Source organism: Echiichthys vipera (genome assembly GCF_963691815.1).
Source record: "Echiichthys vipera genome assembly, chromosome: 16".
NCBI lineage: Eukaryota > Metazoa > Chordata > Actinopteri > Perciformes > Trachinidae > Echiichthys > Echiichthys vipera.
The window spans coordinates 2,976,168-2,993,690 of record NC_139841.1 but is presented as its reverse complement, the minus strand read 5'-3'; the positions used below and the strand labels follow the sequence as shown (position 1 = coordinate 2,993,690).

Here is a 17,523-nt window from a genome sequence, read left to right as displayed (position 1 = left end):
AAATCATCCTCCGTATTTTATATTGACTGGACAGATCTGCAGTCGTTCATTGAACCTGATATTTCATTTCCCGTTAATAAAAGCCCTCTCCCTCCTGCTCCTCATACATCATGACGATTTCTATCTGCGAGCAAACTGTGAATGCAGCACGAACAAAAGAGCGGACAGCTAATGAATACTGCTTTTATTGCTTTTCACACAGCTGATCTCAGGCCTGCAGTAGAGAATTGGTTTATCTGGAATGGTTTATTTGAAACTTATTTGAAATGTGCCTGTTTAGAATAATGTGATTTTATCTGTGGCCAATATTGAATATTGAAACCTGAATATTAATGAGTATTGTGAAAGCAGGCTGCCTTTCACAGCTGGTCATCAGGCTGCACATAAGAGATTTAATCTTGGGACCAATAAATGTACAAAGACATGCTTGGGATGATTGCTGAGTTGATATCGACAAATGCAGATATTGTCTATTTCAAACTCTTCAACGTTAGTAATGTGTCCAAAAATACACATGGAGCCTATATTTGATCTTCTGAAAACTAAACTTCAAATTCATCCTGACCTCTACTAACAAAGTCTTTGCAATTTAAACCATGGGTTACTCATGGCTAGACAGCAACACTTTTCTGAAATTATTAATAAGAACATCAATAACACTCGCGCTCTGTTTGCTATAGTTGATAAGCTTACCCCCCCCCCCCCCCCCCACACACACACACACAAAAAAGAGATAGTTTCAGAACTCTGCTCCACAGACAAATGCAATGAATTTGCTTGTGTTATATCCACCCAAAATCAGCAAAATAATACAATGATGTGATCCCTAAAGTCACCTAGGAATATATCAACTGTAATGTCAGAGTTTAATACACTGGACCAAAAAACAGTAGAAGAAACAGTTCAGCATCTTAAATCATCGATATGTTATCTTGACACAATGCCATCTGACTTTTAAAAACTATTGTAAGCACCGTCCAAACTGATCTGCAGCAAATAATTAATTGCTCACTTCAATTAGGCACGTTTCCTAAATCCCTAAAAGTAGCTGCCATCGAGCCACTCAAATCTTCCCTTCATAGCTAAGACTGTAGAGAAAGTGGTTTTTAATCAACTCAGCAACTTCTTGAACTCCAGTCGACTTTTTGACAAATTTCAATCAGGCTTCTGACCTCACGACAGTACAGAAACAGCTCTTATTAGAGTGTTTGTCAAGAGTTGGTTCTGTCAGTCCCTCCTCTCTTCCTTTTGTGTGAGTTTGTCTCCCGCTGTCTGTTTTTCCCTGCATGTGTCTCCCCTTTGTTTGTCCAGGTACGGGTAGGCGTGTTCCTTCCCAGCTGCAGCTTGTTACGCTAATCACCCAAGGAGTATAAGAACCCTGAGCTGACAGGTAAGCAGTGCCGGACGGTTGTTATCCTTCCCTTGGTAAACTCTTTGTCGGATTGGGTCCCGTTTCTTGTTCGTTCAGGTTTTGCGCTCTGTATTGATTGTTATATTGTTCATAATTGTTGTCTTTGTTTCTTTCCGTAGTTTCCCGCGTTCCTGTTGTCCTTGTTCCTGTTTCCTGACCGTCCGTCGTTTCCTCGTTCCTGTTACCCTCGACCGTCTCGCCTTCAGTGTTTCTGTTTCCCCTGTATTGTTCCCGTTTCTATCGTTTTTATTAAATATTTGTTTGTACTTTTACCCCGTGTCCGTGTCTGCATCTTGGTCCAGTCTCCCAGTGTTATTTCCCCGCATCGTTCATGACAGTGTTAAATGACATACGGTTTAACACTGACTCAGGCAAGGTGCCAGTTCTGGTCCTGTTGGATCTCAGTGCTGCCTTTGACACTGTGGATCCCAGTATACTGCTGAACAGGTTCGAAACCTGGGCAGAACTCAGCGGGACAGTCCTAAAATGGTTTAGGTCCTACCTGGAGGAGCGGAGTTATTTTGTGACCATTGGTAGGGATCAATCCGATCGAGTGGCTATGACGTGGAGTTCCTCAGGGGTCAGTCCTTGCATCCCTTCTGTTGAACTTATATATGCTGGCTTTAGGTCAAATTCTGCAGAATTCTAATGTCAACTATCATAGTTATGCAGATGTCACACAGATGAAACCTTGGCGTGGTGATAGACTCAGATCTGACCTTCAGCCATATTAAATCAGTCGCCAAATCAGCCTTTTATCAACTAAAGAACATATCCAGAATTATGGGTTTTATATCCCAAACTGAGAAGCTGATTCGTGCTTTCATCTCCATTAGACTGGACTACTGAAATGATCTTCTGACAGGACTCCCCCCAAAAAAGGATCAAACAGCTGCAGCTCCAGTTTGAACCAGAGCGAAGAGATCAGATCACCCCAGTTCTCAAGCCCTTACACTGGTTCCCAAGTCAGCTACAGAATAGGTTATAAAGTTATGCTACTGGTTTACAAATCACTGAATGGTTTTGGTCCAGAATACATGAATGACATGTTAGTAGAGTATAAACCCAGTAGAGCTCTGAGATCTACTGACTCAGGTCAGATAGTTGAGCACAGAGTTCAAATTAGACATGGTGAAGCAGCATTTAGCTGTTATGCTGCACACAACTGGAACAAACTACCAGCAGATCTGAAATTAGCCCCAAATGTGAGCACTTTTAAATCCAAGTTAAAAACATTTCTCTTTTCATGTGCATATAGCTGAGCTCTTTTTAACAACTTTCAACATTATCTATTTTCTTTTCCTTTCCTTTTTTTAGTCTTCTTTTCCCCTGCTTTTAACTGTATTTTTTTCTTTTTTCTTTTTTTAAAAATGTTTTGTCTCAGTGTAAAGCACATTGAGTTGTCTTGGTATGAAATGCGCGATATAAATAAAGATGCCTTGCCTTCTGTAGAACTACGGGATGGAGTGCAGACATCATGGTGTGACCATAAAGTATAGTGTGCCCTGGATATTTTAGAGCAATAAAATACTGCTACAACCACGTATAGAATATAGTCTTTTGTCACACACACGCACACACCCACACACGCACACACGCACGCACACACACACACACACACACACACATACTCCAGTTTCTCAAACACCATGTAAACACCATAGCCCGGGTAAAATCTGAGTTTTCATACCCCAGTTAACAGACCCAAAGAACTCCCTCAGAACCCTGATTGTTCCTGCATGTAAACAGCCTAACTGGAGTATTATCAGGTTTCGTATATGCACATGCTCCGGGAGGTTAGGCCTCCCCCTCCCCACTCCGCTGCAGTGGCTTTTGCACGGAAATAGAATAAACCAGGAAGCAATGGCGCTGAAAACAATGTGAAAAAAACAACAATAAAAGAGTGTTACCTTTACACCGAAGGAGGACTTCACCGTGGTAATAACATCACTACCAAGAAGACCTGTTTCTGTCGTAATTCTGTCCAAAAGTCGGCCATTTTTTATTTTGACAAAGGTGAACCAGAAAAAAAGCTGCAATCAGTCCAGCCATATGTTGGTCAGCGCCACCTACTGTACCTGAGAAAGAGTTACTCTGTCATTTTCCCATTCAACCACTGCTCATGTAGACGAGGGGAATAACAATAATCTGATTATTACCTTAACGAGGAAAGACCATTTTCGGGTTACTAATGAGCATGGAAACACACTGTGTATTACAAGCTAAACAAGGTAGAGTGATGACACCTACTCTGCACATGCTCAGTGGGATTCTCTAGCTGCCTGTGGAGAAGAACCAGGATCATTTCACTATAGTCACAATTTTTCAACAATGAAATTATTTTGAGGTATGAAAGTTACTCTTTTTTTTTTCTTCTGCTTTCTAAAGTTTAGATGACAGCAAATTCAAAGTCACATCAATTTTATCTCTGTGTTATCTGGTAAAAATGAACTTGACCAACCTATGCTGATTTAGCTAACATAATAGATTTGATCATGGCTGTGAGATGGGGGGCACGAGCCACATGGCCCTCTGGAAGCAGCTTGTTTGTCTGTATTGACTGTTTTTCTGTTAGAAAATGAACATGTTTCACTAAACTGAAATGTAAAATAACATTAAAAAGAGTGCACAAAAATAAATGTGTGTTATATGTCAGATAACAGGATCAGATCAGAATGGTCCATGGGCTGCAGAGTATCATGCTAACTTTGGAGAAGAAGAACTACAGTATATCTATCCGGGTTTGCCACGGAGCCCCGCCGGGCACAGCCCGAAAAAGTGACGTGGCACCTCCCTCCTCTCCATCCTGTGGGCCCACCACTCGCAGGAGGAACCACTTGGGTCGGGTGCGCTGCTGCACGGGTGGCAGTGAAGGTGAGGGGCCTCGACGGACCAGACACGGGCAGCAGAAGCTGGCTCTTGGGACGTGGAATGTCACCTCTCTGTCGGGGAAGGAGCCGGAGCTTGTGCGGGAGGTGGAGCGCTACCAGTTAGATCTGGTGGGGCTTACCTCCACACACAGTCTCGGTTCTGGAACCGTACTCCTGGATAGGGGTTGGACCCTATTCTTCTCTGGAGTTGCCCAGGGTGTGAGGCGCCGGGCGGGTGTGGGGATACTCACAAACCCACGGCTGAGTGCCGCGGTGTTGGAGTTCACCCCGGTGGACGAGAGGGTCACCTCCTTACGCCTGCGGGTGGTAGGGGGGAAAACTCTAACTGTTGTTTGTGCATATGCACCGAACAGCAGTTCAGAGTATTCGGCCTTCTTGGAGACCCTGAATGGAGTCCTGCATGGGGCTCCGGTAGGGGACTCCATAGTTCTGCTGGGAGACTTCAACGCCCACGTGGGCAATGATGGAGACACCTGGAGAGGCGGGATTGGAATGAACGGCCTCCCTGATCTAAATCCGAGTGCTCGTCAGTTATTAGACTTCTGTGCTAGTCAAGGATGATCTATAACTAACACCATGTTCGAACATAAGGATGCTCATAAGTGTACGTGGTACCAGAGCACCCTAGGCCAAAGGTCGATGATCGATTTTGTGATCGTATCATCTGATCTGAGGCCGTATGTTTTGGACACTCGGGTGAAGAGAGGGGCAGAGCTGTCAACTGATCACCATCTGGTGATGAGTTGGATCAGAGGATGGGGGAAGATTCTGGACAGACCAGGTAAACCCAAACCAAACGAGTAGTGCGGGTGAACCGCCATGGAGAAGGACTTTCTGGCGGCACCAAGGTGCTTCTGGAAAACCATTCGACATCTCAGGAGGGGGAAACGGGGAACTGTCCAAGCTGTTTACAGTAAGGACGGGACGCTGGTGACCTCAGCCGATGAGGTAATCGGCCGGTGGAAGGAGCACTTTGAGGAACTCCTTAATCCAACTAACACGCCCTCTTTTGTAGAGGCAGAGCTGGAGGCTGATGAGGAATCATTGTCAATATCCCTGGCGGAAGTCACTGAGGTAGTCAAACAACTCCACAGTGGCAAAGCCCCAGGGGTTGATGAGTTTCGTTGAGAAATGCTGAAAGCTTTGGGTTTGGAGGGGCTGTCTTGGTTGACACGCCTCTTCAAAATTGCATGGAAGTCTGGGACAGTGCCAAGGGAGTGGCAGACCGGGGTGGTGGTTCCTCTTTTTAAAAAGGGGGACTAGAGGGTGTGTGCCAACTACAGGGGTATCACAGGGGTGCGCTTTGCCACCAATCCTGTTCGTGATTTTCATGGACAGGATATCAAGGCGTAGTCGTGGTGGGGAGGGGTTGCAGTTCGATGGGCTGAGGATCTCGTCTCTGCTTTTCGCAGATGATGTGGTCCTGATGGCATCGTCGGTCAGTGACCTTCAGCACTCACTGGATCGGTTTGCAGCGGAGTGTGAAACGGCTGGGATGAGGATCAGCACCTCTAAATCTGAGGCCATGGCTCTTAGCAGGAAACCGGTGGATTGCTTACTCCAGGTAGGGAATGAGTCCTTACCCCAAGTGAAGGAGTTCAAGTACCTCGGGATCATGTTCACGAGTGAGGGGACGATGGAGCGTGAGTTTGGCCGGAGAATCGGAGCAGCGGGGGCGGTGTTGCAGTCGCTCTACCGCACCGTGACGAAAAGAGAGCTGAGCCGGAAGGCAAAGCTCTCGATCTACCGGTCAATCTTCGTTCCTACCCTCACCTATGGTCATGAAAGCTGGGTCATGACCGAAAGAACGAGGTCGCGGGTACAAGCGGCCGAAATGGGTTTTCTCAGGAGGGTGGCTGGAGTCTCCCTTAGAGATAGGGTGAGAAGTTCAGCCATCCGTGAGGAACTCGGAGTAGAGCCGCTGCTCCTGAGCGTTGAAAGGAGCCAGTTGAGGTGGTTCGGGCATCTAGTAGATTATATCTCCACACTGGCCTGGGAACGCCTCGGGATCCCCCAGTTAGAGCTGGTTAATGTGGCCCGGGAAAGGGAAGTTTGGGGTCCCCTGCTAAAGCTGCTGCCCCCGCGACCCGACCCCGGATAAGCGGATGAAGATGAGATGAGATGAGATGAATAACTTATCATGCAGTGTAAACACAATCAAAAAGAAATTACTATTTGGAATTGAAGAAAAGTGGGTAAATGTAATCTTGTTAAAACCGAAATTGCGGACATATATTCAAATTAAGCATCACTATGGTACTGAATGAAAAACATCCCAGAGGAACACAGACTTAATGAACTTTGTGACTTAGGAGAGGTAGCAAATTAATCTACTTTTATTTTATACTGACCCTTTTATGATGAGCTTTTATGATGAGATACCCTATAATTTACTGTTCTTACCTTTCTTGTTTATTTGTCCTTAACAGCCAACACTTTTTACTCAACTGTTATATTAGTAAATCATCATTTTAACTGTTATATTAGTAAATCATCATTTACTGAACTGTTATATTAGTAAATCATCATTTTATTGAACTGTTATATTAGTAAATCATCATTTACTGAACTGTTATATTAGTAAATCATCATTTTAAGGGTCTTCATGTAAAGTCTCCTCAGCCCCAGTTCTTCTCTCCATCTTCCTTTTCTCCCAGTGTAGGGGACTACTTTATGCATGATGAACTGATAAATATGAAGCTGTAACCAAGTTGTATACACTAACTGATCATGTTTTTATAATGCCAGTTATGCTGGTAAACAGTTCTTAAAAAACACACACAGTTATGAGAGCACAATAAACACAACACAAGTTGACCCAACAAAATAATTTGATCCACCATTTCAATCATTTCTGCTTAGATGTGAATCTAAAATGGGAAGAATGTGTAGTCTTTTTGCAATTTAGAATTATTTAGGGTCTTTTTTTATCGGGGGCAATTCATGTTTTGTGTCCCCCCCCTCGGGATCTGCACCCATTATTTATTACTCAGTGTGGAGGCGGATCCTCCCAGACTCCGGGCACGGGACAGAGCGGAGGCCAGGGGAGGATTTCGATCTCCTCTGTGAGAGAGAAGCTCGAGCTCAGGTTGGAACATCAAGTCCAAGACTAGATTTCCATCAGCTGATGCGTCTGTCCTCCGTCCGACTGTCCTGGAAACGTGTTAGGGCTTCATTCTAGTTTAGAGAGAGAGAGAGAGAGAGAGAGAGAGAGAGAGAGAGAGAGAGAGAGAGAGAGAGAGAGAGAGAGAGAGAGAGAGAGAGAGCGAGGGAGAGAGCGAGGGAGAGAGAGAGAGAGAGAGCGAGAGAGAGAGAGAGAGAGAGAGAGATCTCACAAGTCCGAAGCGTGCGGAGAGGCGCGTGTGGGCCGGCTGTCCTCCCTCTGCTGCGGGTTTAAACATGCTGAACGACATTAAACTCGAGGACCGTGTGCGCAAGGATGCGGGCTCACTGGATGCTATGATCGGTGAGTTGAACCATAGTTTTCTTTTGTTCGGTGCTCCATGAGTCCAGTCGGCCGGTCTGGCATCAGTCTCAACACAACTGCCGCTCTGTCAGGTCTGAGGTTCAAATTTGAACTTGGTTTCAGACCGCCTAACTTCTTTAATGGCTAGGCTTTTGTTTCCATGTTATTTCCACCCGCCACGGTCGTAAGCATATATTTTATACACCCGAAATATATCAATGTAAATGAACAAAAAAGATTGTGCGTCCATGACAACATGTAAAATACCACCCGAGACACTGGCAATTATCTACCCCACGTTGTTTTGAGGAATGGGTTCAGATCTGATGTCAGGATCGGGGGGACACCAAAGTGATTTTTTTTTTGCCCGTATTTTACTCACACCATGCCACCATAAATCCCAACTTCATAGAGTCTGACCATATCATTCAAAAAGTACTGAACATGGAATCATTTACTGTTCTTACCTTTATTGATTAACTGTTTTATTAGTAAATCATCCTTTTATTTAACTGTTATATTAGTAAATCATAATTTTAACTGTTATATTAGTAAATCACCATTTTAACTGTTATATTAGTAAATCCCCATTTTAACTGTTATATTAGTAGATCATCATTTTAACTGTTATATTAGTAGATCATCATTTTAACTGTTATATTAGTAAATCATCATTTTATAACTGTTATATTAGTAAATCATCATTTTACGGAACTGTTGTATTAGTAAATCATCATTTTAACTGTTATATTAGTAAATCATCATTTTAACTGTTATATTAGTAAATCATCATTTTACTGAACTGTTATATTAGTAAATCATCATTTTAACTGTTATATTAGTAAATCATCATTTTAACTGTTATATTAGTAAATCATCATTTTAACTGTTATATTAGTAAATCATCATTTTAAGGGTCTTTAAGGGTCTTCATGTAAATACTACTCAGCCCAGTTTTTCTCTCCATCTTTCTCCCAGTGTAGGGGACTACTTTATGCATGATTTATTGATATGGATGAATATGAAAATATGAAGCCCTTTTTTAAAGCCTGCTGATCATCAGCGTCTGTGTCAGAAACTCCCTGTTCATTTGTGTTGGAGTGGAGCAGAGCAGAGATGGATGTTGAGTCAGAAATATGTTTGTCAAACATTATTCCTTTCACCATTTCAATCATTTCTGTTCAGATGTGAAGTCTGAAAATACATTTGTTCAATTTTAAATTTTTATTGGGGGGGGGATCCATGTTTTTCAGAAATTGGGGGATCTGCACCCATGATGCGACGTGTAGGCTATCATCTGTTTTATTCTGTCGTCTTGTAAAAATATACAAGACAAATACTAATAAAACACCTATACTACTACTACTACTAATAATAATAATAATGATCATTAGTATTACAGGCCGAGTTTAAAGTTCCTTAAACATAGAGCATATGTGAATGGTCTTAGCAGCTTTCTTATTTTTGGAGTGAAAGATGGTTTTGATGTACTGTTCAGAATCCTTACCAAAAGCAATGAAAGAGGATTTAGAGTTACTTAATTTTGCTTTGTGAATAGGATATTTCCCTAAAATGATCAACAAATGAATTGGGTATATTTCTTTCTGTATTTTACTTTTGTTGTCATGGAAACCAAACAGTACATCTTTCCACAACAAAGAAGAATCAGAGACAAGTTTATCAGTAATGTAACGCGACAGATCTTTCCAAAAAGCGGTGGTGTTGGGACACCGGCAGAACCGATGCACCGTTGTTTCTGGACATATTCCACAGAAAGAACACTTCACACACATGTCAGGCTTAAACCTCCGGACATGTTGCTTAGCGGGAAAACGCCTCTGCATGATTTTGAAAGAGATTTCTCTTACTTTATTCGTAAGAATGTATTTGTAAAGAAGGTTCCGGATATGTCCCCAGTTCAGGTTATCAAAAAAAAAAAAAAAGAGAAAAATAGGGAACAACATTAGGGGTAGGATGCATCCGCCGGTGCGTGTGCAGGGCTGACTCAGGGCCGACTCAGGGCCGACTCACGGCGGACTCAGGGCCTCCTGGTCGCGTTGTCGCAGCAGCTCACAGGGCTTTTCCTCCCTCCTCTCTGTCTGTCAGGCGGGGACTCTCTCCAGCAGGCCGTGTGTGAAGGGTGCACGCGGATCATCTCGGATCGCTTCCTGATGCGGGTCAACGACGCGTCCTGGCACGAGGAGTGTCTGCAGTGCGCCGCGTGCCAGCAGCCGCTCACCGCCACCTGCTACTTCCGAGACACGAGAGTGTACTGCAGGGCCGACTACCAGCAGTAAGAGCCGCTCTCCTTTACCTGTGCCCGGCCCAGCGGGGCCTCCAGGCTCATGTTTATGGATTGATTGATTGATTGATTGAATGATTGATTGATTGATTGATTGATTGATTGATTGATTGATTTATTTATTTATCAGAAAGAGAGAGAGAGAGAGAGAGAGGGAGAGAGCAGAGCAGAGATGGATGTTGAGTCAGAAATATGTTTGTCAAACATTATTCCTTTCACCATTTCAGTCATTTCTGTTCAGATGTGAAGTCTGAAAATACATTTGTTCAATTTTGAATTTTTATTGGGGGGGGGGGGGGGGGGGGGGTCTGCCTGCACCCATGATGCGACGTGTAGGCTATCATCTGATTTTGTCGTCTTGTAAAAATATACAAGACAAATACTAATAAAACACCTATACTACTACTACTACTAATAATAATAATAATGATCATTAGTATTACAGGCCGAGTTAAAAGTTCCTTAGAGGAAAGAGTTTTGTTCCAGATGGAGATAGATAATTAAGGACAGAAACCACGGAAGCCCTTCTCAGATCTGTCCCCTTAATTAAACCAGTGTTTTTATGTTCAATCTGGTGTCGACCCACTTTATTATCAGTTCCATCTTTAAACAGCACGACACATTATGGGCCTGAAGGGGGGGACGGGAGGGGGTGGTCTGCAATCATGTCATGGATTCAGACTAAAGGAATCGACGAAGCCTAATTACAAAAAATAAAACAAACTACTTGATGAGTAGATCAATATGCCGTTAAATGTACCAAAACAGACTTTAAATAAAGGTAGGAATTATCTAATTGATTATTGATGATTATTTTATAATAACTTTCTTTCTTTATTTACCTTTGTATTCATTAATTTACTTTCCCTTTTTAATTTTCCCTTTTATTTATTCATTTATTTGTATACATGTGTATAAATACATTTGTTTTTTAAGTTAATGTATGCAAATTTAATTATAATACTTAATTTAAATTATTATATTGACGTTTTATTTCTATTATTTTCTGTATATGTATTCCTGTTTAAGTCTATGCATGTATTCTTCATTATGCAAATGAGTGTGTACAAGTTGACCCCATGACACGCTTTGAATGAGAGCCCCATAAATAAATATACTTAAAAATAATAAATGAAATAAATGGGAAAATAAAACAGCAAACTAAATATATAGGGTTATTAATAAATACATAAATAAGCTAATTAAAACAGAAAGTTCAATTTATGTCACATTTTAACAATAACATAATGCCTACATTCATTTTTTTAAATTGTTTTGGTAAATAAATGGTGTATCATTTATTTATTTTGGATTTTGTCAAGTTCAGTTGTTTGTAGTGCTAATGTTCACAAGTGACAAATGAGCTGTTGACTCCTCTGAGTAGATCTATAACTGCTTTTTATCTTTCAACTACCTGTTCTCTTAAATGCAAATGTATTTGAACCATATAAGGCTTCTGAAATCTAATAATTATGTAGTTAGGTAATGATGTTAAAGGTTGCATTAATAATCACTAGAGAGGCACATGTGGATAGCATTCTTTTTGAACGATTTTATTACCACATGAAAACTCTTTGAGCATAATGTCTACGTTTAGTTACACATTAATGGGGAATTTAAAAAATCTGCACCATGCTTTAATTATAACTAATAATGCTGTACATGTTGTCAGATGAGGTTAATGTGCTTATAGCCTAAATATTTTGAACTTTGAGTGGCATGTCTGTATTTAGGTGTTGTATTATAACACAACTGGACTGACTGGGCTTCAGTAGACTGAAATGCACCTCAAAACACAGAGTCATTTAATAACTTAATAATTCAAAGAGTATAAACCTTAAGAATAAGAAAAGCCATCACACAGAGCTACAAATAACGATACATGATTTGCTGTAGCATATGGGGATCAAAAGGGTCTTTAAAAAAGTACTATTTTACTACTATGTTTATTGATTTTCAATGAAGAGAAAAAAGAATAATGAAGAAAAAAAAGGTTATATTTTAATATAAAGGCACAGAATAAGAGTAATGAGGTGTGAGCAGGACAACATGAGTGTGTTACAGTAACGGGAACTCGGTTCAGATAGCTGTGATGTATTTGATGTGGTTCTGGCTGAGCAGTCACAGTGTGTTGTTGCAGCTGGGTGGTCTCGCCTGTTATGTTGAGGTTTTTTAAGACAGCCGCCCTGGGCAGCGTGCTGACAGCAGGCCGTCTGACTGTCACGTCATGTCTATGCTGAGTGTCTCTGTGAGCCTGTCTGCTTTTCTTGAGGAGCCTTTGTCCAGTACGGAGCTTTGTGTTACTGCTGCATGCTCGAGGGCTGAAGACTACAATGGCCATCATGCGTCTCCCCCATAACATTGCACAGCAGGGACAAAAACAAAGTATAGGCCATGTACACGTCAATTTGAGATTCTTAAACCATTTCCTTTTTTGTTGATGTTTCATTGTAATACCATCTGAAAACTTGTAATTGTTAGATAAAGATGAAGAAGGTTTAATAAAAGGTGTACCAGGTTTTATATTAAACCCTGGAACCTGCATAAGACTAAAACAAAAACAAAAAATTCAAAAATCAAAGTCAGATTAAATATAACTACATTAGATTAAAGTGGCAATCCTAAAGATTTCCGTCCGGGTTGATTGAGTCTGGATACATGAGCTTCAATTCTGTGCATTCATTATTTATACGATGGAGGAAGACTGTAACACAGTAGGATTTTTCCAGGAAGGTCACCACAGGCACCCAGTTCACAATACTGTTTATACTGTATATAGTGACTTAACAGACATTTATTTAAATGCAAATGTTCAAGATGTCAATTTAAATAAAATACATTTTAAACAATCATATGCAAACAAATGCACAAAAATTGTAAATGGGAGGAAACAAAAGCTTTGATGGCGGCTTCCAAGTGCTCGGCAGATAAAAGCAAATGTTTACTGAAATGTTGAGAGCGTCGATACTGAATTCACATTGACATCAAAATCTAGCTTGTTGATTATAGCTTTGCATGAATATCATAACATAATATTTTAAAGTACACTTCAGAAGCAATTATTTTCTTAATGCCAAATTAATTATCTAATTTTCACGTTAAAACAATCTTTGTTATCTCGAGATAACGAGATAATTAACTTGTTACCACAAGAAAACAAAAGATCGCTTCCTTTATACATATAATGTTTATCGGAGATCAGGAGAGCTATTAAGCCAATATATATATGTATATATAAATATATACTGTATATACTGACATTTATGTTAAATGCATTCAGCCCAGATCTAGATGACACGATTTTAGATTCAGTAAAAAATGCTTGATTTTGTGTCTGTATGTAGTGTGACCTCAACTCAAATTTTCCTTCATTTTTCATTTGTTTTTACAGTAACCAAGAATTCCCAGCATAAAGACATTCATCACAATTTATTGATGTTTTTTTTAAAATTAAGGGACACAGTTTTCTACTTTGTGAATATTATCCAATTATTCTTAAATGTGTATTTTGTATAAAATCTTTGTTAACACCTTATTTTGAAAACCCTGAATAAATCACAGGCACATCTCTGACTCCACCAAGCCCGTCACCTTCAGCTAGATCTGGGCCAGTTCATCTTTTCTGCCATTAAACATTTAGAGGTTAATTAGAGTGAGAGCAGTGGTATACTAGATATTTTATGTTTAAAAGAAACAGATATGGCTTCAGAAAAATGCTTCAGGATGAAGGAGAAAGCCAACAAACTGCTAAATCACTACCAGAGTTCTCAGATGTGGACTTTCCTAAAGAGATTCTATTCTTATTCTAATTTATATTTGTGATTCTCTGCCATGAATTCTATTTTTTCCTCACATCACCAAACTCTCCTTTATCTAATTTTTCCTATCTTTCTTGATCAAAGCAAAACGCCCCAAATCATTCAAATGCATTTATTTTACCCTCTTGTAAATTTAAAATAAAAATATTCCATGAGTGAAAAAAAACCAACATCATTTGATTAAACCCAAATAAATCTAGATGTTTTATTATTGTTGAATATATTGCTGAACGATCCTCTGTGATCCTGTTGTGGCTGTGTACAGCTCTGATCGGGACCCCCCCCCTCACTGTCTCTGCTGTGGAAGCTGCTGCTCTGCTCATGCCCATCAGGCTACAGAAACAAGAATCGTGTTGAGTTGAGAGCTAGCTAATGGATTCCACAGCACTCACAGAAAGACTTCCAGCTGAAGACTGGCTAACGTTAAATACTGTTGTAAATAAATTGATTAGTCCAAATGAGTGGTTCCCCTGTTTGATTCATCACTGACATGGAGCAGGCTGATCACTGACACACTCTGCAACAAACCTGGCAACCCTATATCGGTTGCTTGACCTGCGTCAGGGTTCCGCCTGTGCTGCGGATTACTCTGTGGAGTTTCGTACTTTAGCAGCTGAATTAGGTTGGGATGATAGGGCTCTCCAGAGCATATTTTTTTAAGGGTTTAAACAATGAGGTTAAGGACTGCTTAGTGGGTAGATCTGAGACCTCTAACCTTCAGGAGCTTATTGGCCTCGCCATAAAGATAGACAAACGTCTGCGTGAGAGGTGCCGTGAGAGCAGGGGCGCTTTCGGGGTAGATTGTGCATCTACTGTTGAGCTCCCAATCACCAGTTGGCCAATTGTCCACTCTGGTTAAACGATCAGACTCTTGTTGTTCCTGATAGTCCTCGTAAGCGCATTTAGACATCGTGTTAAGCTGTGAGGGTAGAGATTTCTCCCTTCAAGCGCAAATTGACTCAGGGGCTGACACCAACATTATCGACTCGGAATTTGTGGAAACCAGTCTGATTCCAACTAATCAACTTGAGACTCCGTTAGTGGTTATAGCCTCAGTGGGGGGGAACTCGCACAGATCTCCGCAGAGACTTTACCCTTAACTATGTCACTTGCTGGTAATCATTTCGGGTCTATTGCTTTTCACATTATGCCGTCCACTTATGCTCCCGTTATCTCGCTTATCACTCACAACCCGGTTATTGACTGGGTAACTGGCAGGGTTGTGAGTTGGAGCAACAATTCCCATTCTTCTTGCCTTCGTTCAGCTCCTCCTAGATGCCCCAGTGACCCCAGACCCTCGTTACCAGAACCTTCAGATTTGTCTTCCGTGCCACCAGTCTACCATGATCTCACCGAAGTATTTAGCAAGGCTATCACTACCACCTCACCGCCCTTATGATTGCCCCATTGAGTTGTTGCCCGGGTCTACTTTTCCTACTAGTCGTTTCTATAACTTGTCAGGGCCTGAACGTGAGGCTATGGAATCATACATCAATGACTCACTTAAATCAGGGATCATTCGTCCTTCTTCTTCCCCTCAGGGAGCAGGGGTTTTCTTTGTGGCCAAGAAGGACAAGTCACTACGTCCCTGTATTGATTACCGTGGTCTCAACAACATTACGGTCAAGAACAAGTACCCCCTCCCTTTGATTAATTCTCCGTTCGAGCCGTTGCATGGGGCAACAGTTTTTTCCAAACTAGATCTCTGCAACGCTTATCATCTTGTTAGGGTAAAGGAGGGGGACGATTGGAAGACCGCCTTCAACACTCCACTCGGACACTTCGAGTACCTCGTCATGGCGTTTGGGTTAACTAATGCCCCAGCTGTCTTTCAGGCTTTAGTTAACAACGTTCTCCGTGATATGCTGAATCGTTCGGTCTTCGTGTACCTGGATGACATTTTGATCTTTTCAAAAGACTTGTCTGAACATGTGGTTCGCGTAAGCCAGGTTCTCCAGCGTCTTCGGGAGAATCGCCTGTTCGTCGGCGGTGACATAATGACCGACGCCTTCCTCCAGGAAGCAACTACAGCCATATTTGGGTTTCGCCAATTTTTACCGTCGCTTTATCCGAAACTACAGCCAGGTAGTGTCGCCTATGAGCAGGTTGACGGCCCCCACAACTCCCTTTGTCTGATCTTCAGCCGACATTGACGTGTTTCTGGCCCTAAATAAACGTTTCTCGCGTTCTTCTCCAAGAAGCTGTCTCCCGCTGAGAGGAACTATGACGTTGGGAACCCTGAACTGCTAGCGGTCAAGCTAGCATTGGAGGAGTGGCGACACTGGTTAGAGGGGGCAGAGATTCCATTCGTGGTCTGGACTGACCACAAGAACTTGGCTTACATCCAGACAGCGAAAAGACTTAATTCCCGCCAAGCCCGGTGGGCCTTGTTTTTTGGCCGTTTTAATTTTTCTTTGACCTACATTCCCGGCAGCAAGAACATTAAGCCGGACCCTCTCTCTTGTCAGTTTGGACCTGCCGAGGAGGAAGAGACCGGTTCGGATCACATCATTCCTGCATCTTGTGTTATGGCGGCATTAACCTGGGAGATTGAGTCAACAGTTAGACAGGCCCAACGCACTGACCCCGACCGTCTGTTTGTTCCTGCCAGTGTTCGCTCCCAGGTGCTCCAGTGGGGGCACTCTTCTCGTCTTTCCTGTAATCCCGGGATCACCAGGACCCTATCCCTCCTTCGCCATCACTTCTGGTGGAAGACCATGGGTACGGATACCCTGGAGCTTGTTCTGGCCTGCACCGTCTCCGCCTGGGGAAAGGCTTGCCATCGCCCTCCAGCAGGCCCTGCGCTCAAGTACAGACCAGGTCAGAAGGTGTGGTTGAACTCTCACAACATTCCCCTGAATGTCGCTTCCAGGAAACTCGCTCCCCGTTTCATTGGTCCCTTTGAGGTTGAGGCCATTATCAACCCCAGTGCTATCTGTCTGAAGCTCCCAGCATCCCTGAGGATCCACCCGACATTCCACGTCTCCCAGCTGAAGCCAGTATCCACCAGCACGCTGTGCCCGCCTGCCGTCGCAATCTCTGATCCTGGACCCGTCCCTGATCCGGGATTTCTACTGGGCTCATCCGGGAAGACCCGGTGGAGTGCCTGGAGGCGTTCGTTGAGGGGGGGTACTGTCAAGAGTTGGTTCTGTCAGTCCCTCCTCTCTCCCTTTTGTGTGAGTTTGTCTCCCTCTGTCTGTTTTTCCTTGCATGTGTCTCCCCTTTGTGTTTGGTTGTCCAGGTACTTGTAGGCGTGTTCCTTCCCAGCTGCAGCCTGTTACGCTAATCACCTGAGGAGTATAAGAACCCAGAGCTGACAGGCATGCAGCGCCGGAACGTTGTTATCCTTCCCTTGGTAAACTCTTCGTCCTATTGGCTCCTGTTTCTCGTTCGTTCAGGTTTTCTGCGCTCCGTGTTGATTGTTATTGTGTTTATCATTGTTGTCTTTGTTTCTTTCCATAGTTTCCCGTGTTCCTGTTTTTCTCGTCCCTGTTTCCTGACCGTCCGTCGTTTCCTCGTTCCTGTTACCCTCCACCGTCTCGTCTTCAGTGTTTCTGTTTCCCCTTATTGTTCTCGCTTCTGTCGTGTTTATTAAATATTTGTTTGTACTTTTACCCCGTGTCCGTGTCTGCATT

General features: G+C 42.5%; 1 protein-coding gene across 1 annotated transcript in view; it reads left to right on the top strand.

Moving 5' to 3' along the window:
• Window positions 1-7,689: 7,689 nt before the first annotated feature.
• The window catches only part of LOC310959147 (LIM/homeobox protein LMX-1.2-like), a gene marked incomplete at its 3' end in the record, with an annotated part of 93,133 nt that continues 83,299 nt past the window's right edge, over window positions 7,690-17,523 (top strand). The window contains exons 1-2 of the mRNA XM_083930394.1: window positions 7,690-7,768; window positions 9,875-10,061. Coding sequence (XP_083786520.1) covers window positions 7,702-7,768; window positions 9,875-10,061 — 254 coding nt within the window. The 5' untranslated portion in view covers window positions 7,690-7,701. The remainder of the gene's footprint in view (window positions 7,769-9,874; window positions 10,062-17,523) is intronic.